Raw genomic sequence first — 18,159 nt, 5'->3', positions numbered from 1 at the left:
TACTCTGGGTTTTTTGTTTGTTTGCTTGCCTTTTTTTTTTTTTAGGGCCTCACCCACAGCATATGGAAGTTCCCAGGTTAGGGGTTGAACAGGACCTGTAGCTGCTGGCCTATGCCACAGCCACAGCAACGCTGGATCTGAGCTGTGTCTGCAACCTACACCTCAGCTCACGGCAATGCCTAATCCCCAACCCACTGATCAAGACCAAGGATCAAACCCAAATCCTCATTGATACTAGTTAAATATGTTTCTGCTGCACCACAAGGGGAACTCCAGAAATAGACCCTTTTTTTTTTGGCTTGTTTTGTTTTCTTTTGCTTTTTAGGGCCACACCCTCGGCATATGAGGTTCCCAGGATAGGGGTCAAATTGGAGCTGTAGCAGCCGGCCTACACCACAGCCTCAGCAACACGGGATCCGAGCTGAGTCTTCAACCTACACCCCAGGTCACATCCGACCCTTAACCCACTGACCAAGGCCAGGGATGGAAACCACACCTCATCGTTCCTAGTCGGATTCACTTCCGCTGAGCCACGACGGGAACTCCAAAGAAATACCTGGGTCACAGACGTGGCTTGGATCCTGTGCTGCTGTGGCTGTGGTGTAGGCCAGTGGCTACAGCTCCAATTAGATCCTTAGCCTGGGAACCTCCATATGCCATGGGTGCAGCCCTAGAAAAGACAAAAAAAAAAAAAAGGAAAGAAAAGAAAGAAAGAAAGAAATACCCTCTTTTTAATCATGGAAATTTACTTGTCTCGCCCCATAACTATTAATGCGTAGTCATTTTTATTTCAATTATCCTCTTTTACCTCTTTTTTTTTTTTTTTTTTTTTTTTAAGCTAGAACACTTTCTTTTCCAAAACTCCAAACACAGAGAAAAGTTGAAGTAGGGAGGTCCCATTGTGGGTTAAGAACCTGATATTCTGTCCTTTTCCATGAGGATTAGGGTTCAATCCTTGGCCTCGCTCAATGAGTTAAGGATCCAGTGTTGCCAAAAGCTTCGGTGTAGATCGCAGATGTGGCTCAGATTTGGTGTTGTTGTGGCTGAGGTGTAGTAGGCTGGCAGCTGCAGCTCCAATTCGACCCCTAGCCTGGGAACCTCCATATGCCGAGGGTGGGGCCCTAAAAAGACACACACAAAAAAGTTCCTGTTGCTCTGGGATTGTGAGGCTCCCAGCCTCACCTCCTCTGTACCTCAGCATGCCCGTCTGTGCAGGAGACTTCTGAGGTCATGTCTGAACATCCCAAGGGCAGCTTAGGGGAGGGCTGTATCCTCCGAAGACTGTGGGGAAAAAGGGGTATAAGGGGGGGTTAGCCAATGTCTCCCTCAGAGGTTCAAGCTCTGAGGACCAAGCTCCCAGGGGTCTGAGACAGAGGGTCTCCTATTGATACCATGGCTTTGGGGGGGGGGGCTCAGATCCCGGGTGGGGGAGGAGGGCGGACCAGTGTCTCCAGTGGCTGATCCACTGTCCCCAGATGTCCCTGTTGGATCTGAGGATTCCGCAACAAACTGTGTGGACAAAGACTGGGGCCACAGTGCCCTCTGGTGGCCAAATCTTTGGTTTCCAGGTTCTGAGAAGTGATCAAAGGTTGAGACATCCAGGATCACTGTCTGCTCCCAGTATTTGGGTAACAGGAAGATCAGGCATCAAGGCCCCAAGAGGTCAGAACAGGGACTTGCCCTGTGTCTGGAGAGGTCAGAGGGTCAGATTCCCTTGGAACCTCCTCCAAGAAGCCCTCCCTTCCCTTCTCTTTGACCTGAAGCTTTAGTGCCAGACCCTCTACTGGGGAGGTTTCCCTACTACAACCCTCCCACCCCCACCCACCCCATTGTCCCTGGCTCCCTTCAGACTGACCAAGTGTCCCTCCGTGGGAGAGCACCATCAGAGCCCACAACTCTCTCTCCCTGCTGGTCGTGTTCCACAGAGCCAGACAGTGGGAAGAGACACGAAGCATAATGACTAATTGATTCATTTATTTACTCAACAATTAATTGCCGAGCACCTGCTAATTTTTTCAGGCTCTGTTCTAGGCACTGGGGAGACAGCAGTGGATGGAACAACAATCCCTGCCTCATAGATCTGCTGTTTGAATGGATGGAGACAGACAATAAATTAAATAACTAAATAGGTCTACAGCATGGTAACAAATTATGGCAAGTGTTGGGAGAAAAAGAAAGCTTTTAAGAGGACAGAGAGTGTATGGGGGATGCTATTTTAGCTGAGGTTTTCTCTGAGGAGGTGACATTTATTCAGAAACCCGACTAAAGTGAGGGTTGGAGCCATACAGGTGTCTGGTGGAGAAGCATTCTAGGCAGTGAGAACAGCAAATGCAAAGGTCCCATGGCTGAAGTGGAACTGAAATGTTTCAGGACCTGGGAGGAGGCCAGTGTGGCTGGAGCAAACTTAGTCAAGGGAAGGAAGAAGGGAGATGAGATCAGAAATGTGATGATGTTTGGGGATGGGTTTGAGTAGGGCCTTTGAGAGCACAGTGAGGACTTGGAATGAATTTTATTCTAAATGTGAAAGAAGCCACTGGAGGTTTTGAGCCAGAGAACATTGTGGTGCCAGAGGTTTTAGACAGTCTCACTCTGGCTGCGCTGGAGAGAAGAGACAGGAACTGCCCAGTGGGAGCTAATGGTGACAGTGCCAGGAGGGAGGCTGCGAAGGGAGAAGGGTGGGTGAACTCTGGGTCTATTTTGTGAATGTAGAGACAACAGGGTTTGCTGATGGGCTTGGGGTGTGCGTGGAAAAGGAGAGTCAAGGATGACTGATTGCACTTAGAACGAAATCCATCTTCTTTATAGTGGCCTACAAGGCCCTATATGATTTGGAGCCTTGCTCTCTCCCTAATTTATCTCCCCCTCACTCACTCTGCTACAGTTTACACTAGCTTTCCCACTGATTTTTATTTTTATTTTTTAGGGCCCACCCATGGCATGTGGAGGTTTCCAGGATAGGCGTCAAATCATCGGAGCTGTAGCCGCTGGCCTACGGCATGGCCACAGCCACACGAGATATGAGACACTTCTGTGACCTACACCACAGCTCAAGGCAATGCCGGATCCTTAATCCACTGATCGAGGCCAGGGATCTAACCTGGGTCCCCATGAATGCTTGTCAGATTCATTTCAGCTGAGCCACGATGGGAACTCCCCCGCTGATCTTTGAACTTGCCAAGTGGCAAGTTCTCAGGTATTAGCTCAGTTACCTCGGAGGATTTTTTTTTTTTTTTTTTTTTTTGGTTGCTCCCATGGCATGTGGAAGCTCCCAGGCCAGAGATCAAGCCCGTGTCACAGCAGTGACCCATGCCACTGCAGGGACAATGCCTGATCCTTAACCCGTTGTGCCACAAGAGAACTTCCAAGAAGCCAATTTCTTTATAGCACTTATCGCTTTCTAAAACGATCAGAAAGCGATAAGTGCTATAAAGCTCTTATAGCATCTGTTTTTCTCTGCTAATGTCAGCTTCTTGAGGGTGGCAACTTTGTTGGTCACTCTGTATTCCCGTGCCTAGAAGAGTGCCTGGCACATAGCAGACACTTTATAAATGAACAAAGGCACTGATCAGCCCCAGTGCCCGTCTACAGACTGGCTTACACAGAAGAGATACCCGGACAAGTAGGCAAAGATAAGAATACACGGCAGACCCTGGGGTTATCCCCATACACTGCGGAGACCCAGAAGCCAGGAACTACCTGCTTCTGCACCCACGGTGCCTGGAGGATGGAGAGCAGGAGCTGGGGATGGAGAACCCCCAGGGAGGGGGAAAGGATGCTCTGGGGAGAGCCCCGCCCCGCCCTGTATCCCCAGTAGCCAATGGGCGCTCGGTCCTCCCGACGCCCCCTGGGACGTGTAGTCCGGAATGGGGCGCCCTGGGGCGTCGCCGCGCGCCCCTAGACTCCACGTCCCGTCGTGCGCCGGGAGGTGCGAGGATTGGTCGAGCCCCGCCCCCGGCCCGCCCCGCTCCGCTCGCGCCGCAGCCCCAAGAATGAATGAAATCGTAGCGCGCTGGGCGGCAGAGCGGGCGGCGCAGGCCGGGCTGGGCCCGCGCGCGGCGGCAGCGGCGCCCCGGGCCGGAGGCGGCCCAGCCGAGCGGGCCATGGCCACCGCCATTCAGAACCCGCTCAAGTCGTGAGTGTCCCCGCCGTCCACGTCCCTCCATCCCGCCCCCTACCCGAACCCTTCCCCCGCCCTCGCTGGGGAGGGGGACGCAGCGCGCGGAGGGTAGTTGAATGGGGCCCCCCAGCTCGTCCCCTTCCCTCCCCTGGGGGAGCCGCCACCCCTTGCCGCTTCCTGGAGCTCGGGCGGGAGCCCCTCCAGGGTCGCGGGGGCGCATCTTCTTTGTCGCTGTCAGTGGAGGAATGTGGTGCGGGCTGGGGGTGGCGGAGGCCGTTTCCCCACCCAGAGTGGGGGTAGGGGCTTCCCTCTCCTCCTCCCCCTCTCCTCCTCCGAGTCTCCGGGGACGCCAGGCCGGCCCCTGCAAGGGGCTTGAGAGTACGAATATCTAAGTCCAGACCTCAGTCTCCACCGCCACCCTTTCCCCTCATCAAAGCATCTTTCTCTTTCCCCCCTCTTTCTCCGGGGACCTCGATCCGCGCGCGGACGCAGGGTGGGAGACGTCAGGGGTCCCCAGTTAAATACCTGTTGTTCCCCTTTTTTCCTTCCTGGGTCTTCAGGACCTAAAGCCCCGTCGCCCTGGTCAGCGTAGACCGTGGGATCCCTCCCTCTCTCCGCCGCCCGTACACATCTAACGAGAGCATCTCCCATCCCCTTGGGGACCAGATGCCTCCGGAGAAGGTGCCGGGAGCGCCCTCGATCTCCGGGGATTCCCTCCCTTTCTCTCTGTCCGCGTCCCTCCTCCGAGCGTTAGCGTCCTCCTGGGCCCAGTGGCTGGGATCCTGGACGCCTGGGTTCAAACCTAGCTCTCTTCCAGCGCCCCCCCACTCCCAGCCATCCCTTGCTCTCTCCCCCGCTCTTCTTCCCTCTCTTTCGATCTCTCTCGCTCCCTCGTCGGGATTCCGAACTCCTGGGTCCCAGTGCTCCCCACCCCCCTTCCCCAGGCGGTGACAGCGGGCTGGGAGTGACAGGCGCGCGGCCGCTCCCGCGCTCTCTCGCAGGCTGGTGTGCGCGGCACTCCCCTCCCCCTCCTCCCCGGCCTGATGGGGAGGAGGCGGAGGGCGAACGCCGGCGGCTCCGCACAAAGGGGCCGGGGCGACCTCCCCCACCCCTTCCCTCAACCCCTTGCACCCGCCACCTTGACCTTGAGCAAAGAGTGCTGGGGGAATGGGATGGGGGCAGGGGCCCGGGGGCGCTCCCACCCCCACCTCGCCCGCCCCTCCCCCCTCCCTCCTCCAGAAAGGCTGTGCCCGGTGGCTGGACCAAAGGCCCTCAGTTGCTTCTGGCTTCTGGGGGGGGAAGTTGGGAGAGGAGGGGGCGGGGGCTCATAGGCACGTGCCTACCCGTGCGGCTTTGCAGTGAGCAGAGGACCCGGAGGGCGTGTGTGGGGCTGGGGTCAGTATGAAATGGTGTGTAATGGTGACCACCCTTCTGCTTCCCTTTGACTCTAAGGATTTTACACAGACATGTCTCCCCCATGAGGGACACCCTCCAAGTGGCTGGGACGGGGTTCCTGTGCAGGTTGGTGGCTCTATAGACATCCAAACCTCCTCGCTCTGACCCTGGCCAGCTTTCCGGGATGAGGTGTGGGGCAGCCATTGCAGGGATCTGAGGGCCAGAGTAGGCGTGGGGGTGGGAGCGCCAGCACCCTTCTCACCTTCCCAGGGGTCTGCAGGGTGTGAGGGCAGGAAGTGGCTCCTGAGAGAAAGTGAGAGTCAAATCCCCCCCAGAGTGGGAGGTGGAAGGTGCCTGGCTCAGTTCTCACTGCCTGCATCCAGACCCCATCTTGAGGGAGTTCCCGTTGTGGCTAGGGAACTGACTAGTATCCATCAGGATGAGGTTTCAATCCCTGGCCCCTACTTAGTGGGTTAAGGATCCCCTGTTGCCGTGAGCTGTGGTGTAGGTTGCAGATGCAGCTCGGATCCAGTGTTGCTGTGGCTGTAGTGGGAACTTCCATATGCTGAGGGTGAGGCCCTTAAAAAAAAAGACACCCCACCCTCCATCTGGAGCCACTAATTTCCTCCCCTCCCTGAGCCTCAGCGACTACCCTCTGTGAACTGGGGAATCACAACAGTTCTTCCGACCTCACCGGGCTATTGTGATGTTGGTAAAGCACTTTAGTACTGAGCCTGACCCTGACTAAATGTAGTGATTATCCCTAGTAGTGTCGATATTGATTTCACTTGTGGTCCAGTTGCCACAGAGGGCGCTGGGGGGTGGGGATAGGAGGACCATTTGGTAGGGGAGCGCGAGTGTGGGAAGGGGCTCTGTGAAGGGGGCTGGGGTAAGGAAGGGCAGGGAGGCCCCTCTCCAAGTATCGGCTTGGGTCTGTGGGTCAAATTGTGCTGGTGGACAAGGACCTCCAGGGAGGTGATGGCTGGGTCTACACTCAGGCTCCAGGCTGGCCAGATCAGACGCAAAGATTCTGCGGCGGGGCAGGGGTGAGCCGGGGTGTCAGGCTGGAGGTGTGGGGAGCAAGTGTAAGAGTGTATTGGAAGATCTGTGAGGGTGGTGGGAGGTGAGAGAGGAGGGTGGCAAGGGCACTCTCTGAGCTGAGCTGGCGGTTTGGGGCGGGTGGAGGGGGCAGGGCTTCTGTGGATGAGATGTGGGGTGGCCACTGTAGGGACCTGGGGACCAGAGTAGGTATGAGGACACCAGTGTCCCTGATTGGCTCCCCCTGCCATTTGCTCTAGGTCAGATGTGGAGAAGAGACCCACCCCTCCCTGTGGGGTTGGGGGAGGAGAAGGTTAAGGCCTTACCTGGGGGAGCTGGGGGAGAGCCTGTAGAAAGGGTCGAGGGGTCTAGGACTAGAGGGGTGTGTGTGTATGTGTGTGTGTGTGTGTGTGTGTGTGTTTTAGAAGTGACCATGGGTGTGGAAGACCTGAGGGAGTGTCTCTCACCAGGGGGTTGAAGGCTCTTCCACCGCAGCCCCTTCTGTCTGCTGGAGAGCCCCCTGGTGGAATGGACATTTGTGGGCATTTTCACCCATGTAGGGGCTAAAACTTGAGCTCCAACTCTGGAGGGTGGCGGTGTTCCAGGTGTGTGTGTGCATGGGACTTGGGGTGAGTGTGTTGTGACTCAGGAGGTCAGCTCACTCTTACCCTTAGGGTCGAGTCCGTGCGGATGACAGTGGGAGAAAGAAGAAAGTGATCACTTGGGATAGGACATCTGAGTGAGTGAATCCTTCTCTTAGTCCCCCCTTCAGACATCGGCCAGGGGCTGCGGGCACGTAGCTTCACCTCCTCATCTGGAAACTGGCAGGAATGATAATATCGCCCTGGTCATTATAAGGATCATGTGGGTTAATCTCTGTTAAAAAACTGTGCCTGGCACATGGTGGCTACTCAGTATGTTTATAGTCAACAGATCTTTTTTTTTTTTTAAGACTGCACCTAAGGCATATGGAAGTTCCCAGGGTAGGGGGTCGAATCAGAGCTGCAGCTGCTGGCCTACTGCACAGCCACAGCAACGCGGGATCCAAGCCGTGTCTGCGATCTACACCTTGGCTCTTGGCAACGCTGGGTCCTGCTGATGGAGGGCAGGGATAGAACCGGAGGCTTTATGGATTCTAGTCAGGTTCTTTAACACTGAGCCACAATGGGAACTCCTCAACAAATCTCAGTGAGCATCTGTTACATGCCCAGCATTATTCTTTCTGATAATGGCTAGCTATCACCATTTCACATCTTAGTGCCTATCAGGTCCTCTTTGTGGAAGGAATGAATTTATTGAACATTGACTACCTGACAGCTAACTTTTAAAACACTTTGCCTATACTTGCTCATTTAATCCTCACAATAACCCCCATGGGGCATCACCCTCACTTCACAGAGTAGGAAACTGAGGCCCAGAAAGGTTATCATTTGTCCAAGGTCACATGGCCACGAAGTGGCAGAGCCACGATTTGAACCCAGGAAGTGTGGTTACAACTCTTAACTAGCTAGCTGTTGTTGGAGGCAAGGAAGGGGTTGTGTGGGGCGGGATCCCTGCCAGAAAGAAAGCTGGGGACCTGAGAGGGTTCTGTGGAGTTAGGAGGGACTTGGGGGGGGGGCGGTGTCAGTGAACCACGTGTCCGTGGAATGTGTATGTGGGGGCGGTGTCGGTGAGCCACGTGTCGCGTGTGTACCTGTGTAAGGTGTCTTTAAGTCTCTTGACATTGGAGTGTTTGTGTGAGTGTAAATGTATGTGAGTCTGTGTGAAGGTGTGGGAGAGGGAGTGTGCGTGAGCCTGCGTGGGAGGCAGGGAGTATAGGTGTGAATGTGTGTGTAAGCTGCCGCGTGTGGGTGTGCGCGAGACCAGGTGTGCAGGTGTGAGTGTACGCGCATGTGTGAGACTCGGAGGTGTGCATGAGTGAGCGTGCGGGGATGGCTGTGCGTGCCCTGGCCCCACCTCTGACCCCGCTTCTCTGCGGGGTCCCGCCAGCCCCAGGCCGGGAACTACCACTCCCGGCATGGCCCGGGCGGGCCCGCCCCGCCGCCCTCATTGGCTGTGGCCCCGGTGCTCCCGCCCCCCGGGAATGAATGGATGGGCGGCCTCAGCGCCCGCCCGAGCGCTGGGAGGACCGGCCCGGCGGGGACCTGCTGGGGGCAGGACCCGGGGAGCAAGATGGCCACGGTCATCCCCGGCCCCCTGAGGTGCTGCGGGCCGGCGGGAGGCGGGGGGGAGGGCGCGCGGGCGGGTTTGGGCGGGCGTGTGTGTGTGTGTGCGTGTGTGTGGCAGCTGGGGGTGGGGCCGATGGGGTGTCTTGGGGGCTGTCACCGTGGGCCGGGCTGCGCCGGGTTGCGAGTATGTGACTACGGGTCTCTGGCAAGAACCTGGTCCGACGCGCTCCTCCTGGAAAAGCGGAGTGTGTGGGGAACTCAGAGTCTTCTTGGGGTTCTTTTCGGGGAAAGGGGGTCATGTCCCGCCCTGCGACCCCCGGGATTGGGGAGAGGGAGAAACTGTCTGGAGGCGCTAGGGCCTTGGTAAACTTGAGTGAAGCCCACACTACCTTTGTCTTGGAATGTAGAGTATGTGTCACTTGTTTGGGTTCTGGGTTTTTTGGATATGTGTGTGGATATGTGTTTAGTTTCTTTTATTCCACACTAGGTATCTTTAGATATTTGGGTCTTTGAGTGTGTGTGCCTGTTCTTTGAAACTGTGCATCATTTGTGCTCTGTGTCTTTGGATATGTAGGTGTGCATGTATTTATGAGCAAGTTTTTGTGTGAAGATGGGTTGATTTGTCTGTTTCTATGCTGTGTATGTATGTATCTTTGTGTGCTCCAATAGGTGATATTTGAGATGTTGGTTTCTGTACTGTGTGCCTTTGTGAATATGTGTGTGTATCCTGTGTGAATATGTGTGATTTCTTTGTATAGCGTATCTGGATAGTGTGTGTGTTTTGTGTCTTTGGCTATGTGTGTACATGCATATGTGGGTAGTTTGTTTTCCTGTTTTTTTCTCTTTTAACATTTGTGTATCTAAGTGTGTCTTTGAATGCATGAGTGAGTGTGTGTGTGGTGTGTGATCTGTTTGCATGCTGTGTGTCTTTAGATATGTGATGTATATTTGAGCACGGGTATGTGTGTGATCTGTCTCTACTTGAGATATTTGTGTTTTTCAGTAGATGTTTGTGTGTGCACATATGTGAGATGTGTCTGTTTCTCCTTTGTGAGTCTTGGGATGTGTGTTTCTTTGTGTGTGAATCCCGTGTGACTCTATGTGATTCGTTTGTGTTGTGTATTTGGACATGTGCCTGTATGGATGGGTCCCAGTGTATTTTTGTCTGTTTCTATATTGTGTGTGTTTGTATCCACTCCTTGGCTGGGGACCTGCTTGAATCCCAGCTGGGGGGCTCCTGGGTCCAGGAGCCACAGGAGGGGAGAGGGGAGGTTGGAGGAGTCCGCCCACCCATTCCCTACGAGCGGGTGGGGGAGGGGTGCTGGGCGACCTGGTGGGCTGCCCTTGCTGACAGCTGCCCGCCCGCTCACCCGCCCCTCGCAGCCTAGGCGAGGACTTCTACCGGGAGGCCATCGAGCACTGCCGCAGCTACAACGCGCGTCTGTGCGCCGAGCGCAGCCTGCGCCTGCCCTTCCTCGACTCGCAGACCGGCGTGGCCCAGAACAACTGCTACATCTGGATGGAGAAGACCCACCGCGGGCCGGGTACCCACCGGGAGGGCGGGGGCGGGGCGGGGCGGGGCGGGGCGGTGGCTGCGCGGCCTTGTTCTTACCGCCTTTCTCACGCCAGGTTTGGCCCCGGGGCAGATCTATACGTACCCCGCCCGCTGTTGGAGAAAGAAACGGAGACTCAACATCCTGGAGGACCCCAGACTCCGGCCCTGCGAGTACAAGATCGGTGGGTGGAGCTTCGTCCTGTGCTCGGGGTGGCTCCCATCAGTGCCCACAGCACGCTTGCTAAGTGTGTGCTGATGCTGATGTTGTCTGAGCGTTCACCTCTATTCCCCTCCCAAAGTGTCTGAGTGGCTGGCTGTGTGTCTGCCAGTGTGTGTCTGGCTGTAGTCCAGAGCTTCCCCGGTTCTCCCTGAGTGACTGAACTTTGGACTGTACTTTCTCCTGACTGGGCCCCAGCCTATTCTAGGACAGAGTGGTATCTGTCATGTGTGTGCAGGTGTATCCAGTCTTTGTATCTCTTCCTTGTGGGCTGTATTTCTTTCTGTGGATGTCTGAATGTGTCTGGATGTGTGAGAGTGTTTGGTCGTAACTGTCCATTTGTAGTAGAGTGTATCTCAGTATTTGTGTCTCTTTTCAGGTGTTTCTAAGTGTATTAGAAGGTTTATTTCCTCTTGCGTGTGTCTGGTTTGAGGGTCCAACTGTTCCTGAGAGTCAGTGTATCAGGGTGTCCAACTGTCTCTTCCTTTCAGTGCCAGATGCTTTGGAAGGTCTGGGAGAAGCTCTTCCCCAAGTATCTGATCCACTAGGTGTACATGGGCTGCCTGCCTCCTGAGTCTCTGGCCTTAGCACTTCTTGACTGTGTCCCCTACTATTAGATCACTGGCTGTTTCTCTTTCCTTGTCCAAGTAGATCCAGGGTTCTGTGTGGGGCCAGGTGTATTGGAGTGTCTATCTGGCGGTGTCTGACTGCCCCAGAGGGACTGTCTCTATGTCCTATGTGTGTGTATCCACCCTGGTGACTCTCTCTAGGTGTGTCTCTGTTTCCCCTAAGAATGTTCAGGTGTTTGCTAGGGTCTGGCTGTGTCTTCCTCTTGTGGGTCTGGGCATATCTGATGGTCTAATGGTCCCTTTCTGAGTGTCTCTGGGTGGACCCAAGGGTCTGGATATTTTCCTCCATGGGTCCAGGTGTATCTGAGCATCAGGGTGTGTCTCTTCCCTTGTGGGGCTGGCTGTCGCAGATGATCCATGTGGAGCTCCCTTGCGTGTGTCCCCGTGGGTCCTGTTTGGGTGTCTGTTCTCTCCAGGTGTAGGGGTCTGGGTAGAGTCTCCTATACGTATGTAGGTATATCGGAGGGTCTGGCCACATCTCCTGCTGAGTGTGCCCAAGCGGCTCTGAGGGTCTGGCTGTGTCTTCCCCAGGGTCCAGTCCCCTTTCCAGTGCATGTGGTTGAGTCTCTGAGTCTATTGCCAGTGGAGTGTGGGAAGCCTCTTCCCACCAGCAAAGAGCATGACTCCCCAGCCTGGGCAGTGTGAGGAGTCCTCTGGGGACAACCTCTCCACTTGACCCCACCCCCACCCCCATGGCCTCATCCCCAGACTGTGAGGCGCCCTTGAAGAAGGAGGGTGGTCTCCCGGAAGGACCAGTCCTTGAGGCTCTACTGTGTGCTGAGACGGGGGAGAAGAAGATAGAGCTGAAGGAGGAGGAGACCATTATGGACTGTCAGGTAGCCCCCCCCAACTCCCACCCCGGCGGCGCCCCCACCCCGGTGGCCGCAGCTGCCTTCTCACCCCTGCCTCCTGCCCCGGCCCATCCCATTCCTGCTCTGAGATCTCCACTGGCTCCCTAGGTCCTTCAGGCATCCTAAGTCTCCATCCTTCCACACCTCATCTCTTTTTGGGAGACCTTCTGACTTGCCCTGCCACCCCCAATCTCCTCTATGCAGAACCATCCCCCCAAAGCAGAACAGTGTCCCGTTTTCTTAACCCCAATCTCCCTTCTCCTGATGCCCAGAAACAGCAGCTGCTGGAGTTTCCACACGATCTCGAAGTGGAAGACTTGGAGGATGACATTCCCAGGAGGAAGAACAGGGCCAAAGGAAAGGTATCACCCCAAAGTTTCTGCTCCTCACCCCTCCCCTCAACGCGGATCCCATTTATTGAGGCTGCACAATGTTCAGACCCTGCCCCAGTCTGATCTCATTTAATCCCCAGAGCAGCCTCAAGGGGTAGGGGATTTTTATACCCATTTTGCAGATGAGGAAATTGAGGCGTGGATCTATGAAACCATTTGCAAAATATAGACTGCCCAGTGGGTTAGAACTATCCTCATACCTGTACGACTGATCGAGGTCAAGGGAGTTACTCAAGGCCCACAGTTAGGTAGCGGCAGAGCTGTGATTTGCATTTCCGGCCCAAATGAGGAAAATTCTTTTAGTTTGCTCCTTTTCTTGGCCCCTCACTCCAGACTCTTCCCCAGGCATATGGCATCGGAGGTCTCCGGAAACGCCAGGACACCGCTTCCCTGGAGGACCGAGACAAGCCGTATGTCTGTGATAGTGAGTCCTTCTGAAGAGGGGGGAAGAGAGAGAGTGGGGCCCAGAGACCTGGCCCCTCCCAGCCCCCTCCCTCCTGTTCTGGACCCTGGTGGGGGGGGATGCACAGGCCTCTGGCAGAGGGAGGAGATGTGATCCCGGAGGCCAGGGTGGAGGCGGCATGGGCTGGGAGGGGGCTGACCGGCCCTCCCTGCTCACTCTTCAGTCTGTGGGAAACGGTATAAGAACCGGCCAGGGCTCAGCTACCACTACACCCACACCCACCTGGCTGAGGAGGAGGGGGAGGAGAACGCCGAACGCCACGCCCTGCCCTTCCACCGGAAAAACAACCATAAACGTGAGCAGGCGGGCAGGGCGTGGGGTGGTGAGGGGCCCTGCGAGTGGGGGCTAGCAGCCCGGGAGGGAGGGGGCACGTTAGACATTTCTGGAAAAGCCCCAGCTCAGCGGTCCCCTCCCCCCACCGACCATGGGGATGCTGGCTCTGGGGTTGCCATGACAACCAACCATCTCTCCCTCGCTCCCGGCCGGGCGTAATATTTCTGGGTCTGATTTATTGTTTCAATTAGAGCTTGGGGAGGGGGGTGATAGATGACTCCCCTCCGTCCCTGCCTCCCTTTCTCCGTTCTCTGCTAAGCCTGGGCCAAGGGGCAGGGTCTGTGGCCCGGGAACTCTTGGTGGCTGCCCATGCCAGTCCGGTGCCAACCCTGACAGCTGAGGGATGGGGGAAGGCTTGGAGCAGGGAGGCTGTGCCAGTGGAGAAACCATCTTCCCACCCATCCCTTGGCGGGAGAGGGCACTCTCTTCATCTCATCCCCACTACACACCCAGCCACCTCTGTGTGCAGAATTTTCCTCCTGAAACGCCTGTTTCCATATGAGATCTTGGCCAGTGGGATCTGCCTAATTTTTATTTTGGGGCTTTGTTGGGGGTGGCTGTCTGGTAGAAGTGTGTGTGCGTGGGGAAGTGGGGGGCTCTTCCTAAAGCTGTATCTGCCAGGCTTTTACCTAATAAAGAGGATGCAGCAGTTGTGCTCAAAGAGTTGGGGGGTCCTGATGAGAATTATTTGTTCACAGCTTGGGGTAGCCACTCCCTCTCCCCTCCCCCTCCATGCCTGGACAAGGGCTCCGCCCCTGGGGCTGAGGCTGGGGGCAGGGTGGAGCCTTGCCTATGGTGAGAGCCCCTCTCTCTGTCCCCCCCACCCCCAGAGTTTTACAAAGAATTGGCCTGGGTCCCCGAGGCACAGAGGAAACACACAGGTAGGGACGCTTCCCCCCGCCCCGACTTTTGCAGCAGCCTTTGACCGAATGCCCCTGCCTTGCCCACGCCAAGCCCTGCCCGCTGTCTTTCAGCCAAGAAGGCACCTGACGGCACTGTCATCCCCAACGGCTACTGTGACTTCTGCCTGGGTGGCTCCAAGAAGACGGGGTGTCCCGAGGACCTCATCTCCTGTGCCGACTGTGGGCGATCAGGTGATGCCCCCACCTGAGGCTTCTGGGGGCCAGGGTCCAGATCTGGAGGCTAGGAGGTGGAGGAGTGAGGACTGGGGGGGATGCAGAGCATCTGGGGGACCCCGAGGATCACTGCTGAGCATGACGGGAAACAGTGGGTTCGGGGAGGCTCTGGGAATAAGGGGCTGTGGTGGTTCTGGCGTTGCGAGTACTGCTACCTGCTTACCATGGCGTGGGGAGCAGTAAAAGAGGGTGGCCAGAACCTCGTGGGGAGCGGGCTGCGATAGCAAGTCATGGATTACCACTGCCTGGGTGTTGTGGATGACTGAGAGCGCTTGCCACCGAGGTGTGGTTAATAGAAAGCGGTTTCCCGAGGTGGACCTGTGGGCAGTAGCCTGCGGTTGCCTCAGCACGGTGGCCAATGAATCGTGGTTGTTATGGTATTACGGGCAGTGAAATACAGTTGTGACAATTGGGTGTAGTGGAAGGTAGTTGTCGTGGCCCCGGGTAGCGGCTGGGTGTCTGCACGGGGGTGGGGGGATGGCCAGGGGGTTGGCCCACTGCATAGTCACGTGGGTAACGGTGTGGTGGTTGGGGCATCATGTGTAATGGGCTTGGGTCGCAGGGAACCAGAGCGTGGAGACCCCTCTGTGGAAGGCGGTTGCCATGGCATCGTGGCTGGGAGGCTGGGGTTGCCACGTGCCCGCGGTTCACAGGGCGGGCTGGCCATCCTGCTGTGGGTAATGGAATGCAGCTGCTCAGCGCAGTGGTTAACAGAATGTGGCTGCCCCGGTGTTGTGGGTGGTGGAAAGGGGTTGCCACAGCACTGTGGGTAATGGAATGCGGTTGCCATGGTGTTCTGGGGAGCAGAGTGTGGTTGCCATGGTGGCTGGGTAGGAGACTGGTGGCCACGGCAGCACTGCCTGAGGGACGGGCACTGGGCACCGGGGCTGGGTGGGGTCAGCCTGTGGGCCTTGTGAGCCAGGGGTAGGGGCTGAGCCATTTCACTTCCAGGGGTCAGTAGCCACCAGGGGCACAACGACCCCTAACCGCATCTCTGCCCCTCGGCCCCCAGGACACCCCTCGTGTTTACAGTTCACGGTGAACATGACGGCGGCCGTGCGAACCTACCGTTGGCAGTGCATCGAGTGCAAGTCCTGCAGCCTGTGTGGCACCTCCGAGAACGACGTGAGTGCCCACCCCCCTCCCCGGGACACGCCCCCGGAGCCGCCTCCCTCCAGCACCTCCGGCTTTGCCAGTTGGGTCTAAAGCCTTTCCTGAAGCCCCCTCCCTGGTGAACCCAGTAACCTGTACCATGATTATTAGTTAGTGTCCATTAGTTGAGCCTGGCACTTACTACTCTTCACTCTCCGACTCCTCCCAACCACCCTGAGGTAGAGGGAGGGAGCTCAGAGAGGGGAGCAGACTTGCCCAAGGTCACCCGGCTAAGAAGATGGCACAGCTGGGACCTGACACCGCATCCATTGCTTCTGACCGCCCCAGTGTCATTTTCAGTGTGCCATAGAACCTTAGAAAACCCAAACGACAAACCGCAAACTGACAGTCCTCAGGGGCGTTTCACTCACAGGGTTTTGCCAAGATGACCTCCTCAGAGCCCTCTGTCCTGGAAGGGACCACCTCCCCCAGCCCCTTTGACCTGTCCCCTGCCCCAGCCCCCCCACCCCGGTTTCTGGTACCCGTGCCCCCAGGGTGCCAGCTGGGCGGGTCTCACCCCCCAGGACCAGCTGCTGTTTTGTGACGACTGTGATCGGGGTTACCACATGTACTGCCTGAGTCCCCCCATGGCGGAGCCCCCAGAAGGTGAGCGAAGAGGAGGCCTGGGGGGGTGGGGGAGGGTTGGCAGGTGGACTTCCTGCTGGGGAAGATGGTGCCCGCCGGTGGTGGGCGGGGGTGGGGGCAGCCGTGCCCAGACCCAGGTCTTACTCCCTGTCCTCGGGCCACCCTACAGGGAGCTGGAGTTGTCACCTCTGTCTTCGGCACCTGAAAGAGAAGGCCTCTGCCTACATCACCCTCACCTAGGCCTGCTCTGGCTCACCTGGACCTCTGGGGTGGTGCTTGCCTACCTGAGTCTCCTCCCGGAGCTCCTCCACTCTCTCCCCATCCTTAATGCCCCACAGCGGGAGGGGCGGGCGAGCCTGAGGGGGGCGGGGCCACCCCCTCCCCTCCGTGCAAGTGGAATGCTTGCCCTGTGGGTTGGTGGGCCCAGCTGGGCCCTCTCCTTCCTCCCTCCTTCCCCACCCCTTGGCAAATGGGCACCAGGGGCTTCTGCTCCCCTCAAAGCCATACCCCGCCTCTGGGCGGGCACGAGGGGTGGTGGATGCCAGCTGGGGGCACGGACATAGCCTTTTTCTAAAGAAAAAGTCAAAAAGTTAAAAAAAAAAAAGAAATTAATATATACAAAGAGTCCTATAAGGCCTGGCTGGGTGGAGGGGGGTTGCCGAGCGCATCTCCTGGGCACCAGTCTATGCCAGCTTCCTGCCTGGCGGCCCCTCCCTCCCAGTCTGCGGCACTGCAGCTGTCCCACCTCCCCACCCAAGGTGGGCACCATTCCCTCCTTGTACGCAGGGCAGGTGGTGTGGTGTTGGCCCCCCACCCCCTTGGTGCCCACCGTGGATACTGCATGATGTGAACCATGGTTTTGAGCTCTGTTCCCGCTCCCTCCCCAGAGCCCGGCCCGTGCCCACTCCGTGCTGCCATGGCTGGCCGCCGGTGGGGCAAGGCGGGCCCCTGCCCAGCGCCTGCTGGAACGAGAAGCACAGACTCTGCAAAGGACTAGATTTTTCCCCGCCCCAATTCCCTACCGGCCAGGCCGGGCCGCCCCCTGCCACCCTCGCTGGCCATTTTCGGGGTCTCGAGGGGGCGTGGTTGTTTCTTGTGGTTGTGTTTGTTGTTTGGGTTTTAAAAAAAAGGGAAAATGAGACTGCAAGTGGGGGAGGTGATGGGTTTGGGGGGGTCTCCTCCAATCCAGGCGTGCCCCCTCCTTGTAAACGAGTCTCCTTTATTGCCTGCCTCTGCTGTGAATTAACTTGTTCTGTGTATTAAACTGGGCCTGACCCCTCTGCCCACGTCTGCCTCGTCCTCCAGGCCGGTTTGGGGCGTCACCAAAACTGGAGGTGGGGCCTCACTGGGGGAGAAGCAACTGAGGTTAACAGCTGGAGCTGGCCCCTACCTCTGGCTCCCCTCTGCACCCCGCCTTTCTCTGGCTTTGTCCCGCTCCTCCCTGCCTGGTCGGAAAGGAAAAGAGGGGGGGATGGGGTGGAGGGGGCTCCCACCCAGCCAGCTGTGGTTGCCCTGGCAACGGACTGCTGCAGCTGCAGTGGGAAGCAGCGAGGAGGGAGGCGGGAAGCCGGGGACTGGGGGAAGGGAAGGGATGGAAAGATGAAGACTGAGCCCGGCCCCGCTCCTCCCCTCCTGGGGCTTGGCACAGGGCAGGGGTGCCAGGAGCGCCACGGCCTCGGCCCACTCATGGCCTGGCGCCCCTGAGCCTGACGTGTGGCAAAGAGGAGAGGGGAAGGGGCAAAGGAGAGAAAGACAGATCCAGGGACATTAGGAGAAAAAAAGATTTGGGTGAGGTGGGGTGAGGAGTGAGAACCAGGACACAGAGCGGTCAGGAGAGACAGATGTGAGAGTCACACGTTTACAGAGAATCAGGAAAAGAGCAGGGCAGGGAAGAAATAGATCTGGAGAGGGAGATGAGGCGCGCCCCAGGGATGGGGGAAGAGGCCAGGAGAGACGAGGATTTAGCGGGAGAGAGGAAATAATAGTAATGAAAAATAGCCACAGAGCTAGAGACAGAGGAGGAAGTAGACAGTGATTTGGAGAGAAAAGCACAAGAGATTCCAGGAGGGGAGGCAGAGAACCAGGACATGGAAACTAGGAGGGGGGGCACATTGGCAGAGAGATAAAG

The 18,159-nt window shown here is 57.1% G+C and overlaps 2 protein-coding genes across 20 annotated transcripts in view; one reads left to right on the top strand and one right to left on the bottom strand.

Annotated features, from left to right (window-relative positions):
• NFKBIB (NFKB inhibitor beta) overlaps window positions 1–18,159 on the bottom strand; it is a 1,076,695-nt gene that overhangs the window by 552,431 nt on the left and 506,105 nt on the right. The window lies entirely within an intron of this gene.
• Window positions 3,988–17,317, top strand: DPF1 (double PHD fingers 1). 19 transcript variants are annotated; one of them, XR_014806097.1, is made up of 13 exons: window positions 3,988–4,132; window positions 5,570–5,638; window positions 10,102–10,262; window positions 10,348–10,455; window positions 11,828–11,955; window positions 12,243–12,332; window positions 12,708–12,772; window positions 12,989–13,120; window positions 13,989–14,039; window positions 14,133–14,252; window positions 15,307–15,419; window positions 15,941–16,052; window positions 16,201–17,317. XR_014806097.1 is itself a non-coding variant. In XM_084960750.1 (13 exons), exons 1-13 carry the CDS (start codon window positions 3,990–3,992, stop codon window positions 16,269–16,271), a joined length of 1,347 nt encoding a protein of 448 aa, XP_084816876.1. In that variant the 5' UTR covers window positions 3,988–3,989; the 3' UTR covers window positions 16,272–17,317. The 19 variants fall into 19 exon arrangements, 17 of the variants coding, with proteins under 17 accessions (XP_084816876.1, XP_084816875.1, XP_020949996.2 ...); XR_014806096.1 differs by having other exon boundaries at window positions 15,971–16,052; window positions 16,201–16,639; XM_084960750.1 differs by having other exon boundaries at window positions 12,708–12,786; window positions 15,971–16,052.

This window comes from Sus scrofa, chromosome 6 (assembly GCF_054392235.1).
Source record: "Sus scrofa isolate SSC_HxYL_T2T_F1_AM1 chromosome 6, Sscrofa_HxYL_maternal_Yorkshire_Landrace_v2.0, whole genome shotgun sequence".
Taxonomy (NCBI): Eukaryota; Metazoa; Chordata; class Mammalia; order Artiodactyla; family Suidae; genus Sus; species Sus scrofa.
Note: the sequence above shows the minus strand (reverse complement) of the source record. Positions and strands in the feature narration are given on the sequence as shown.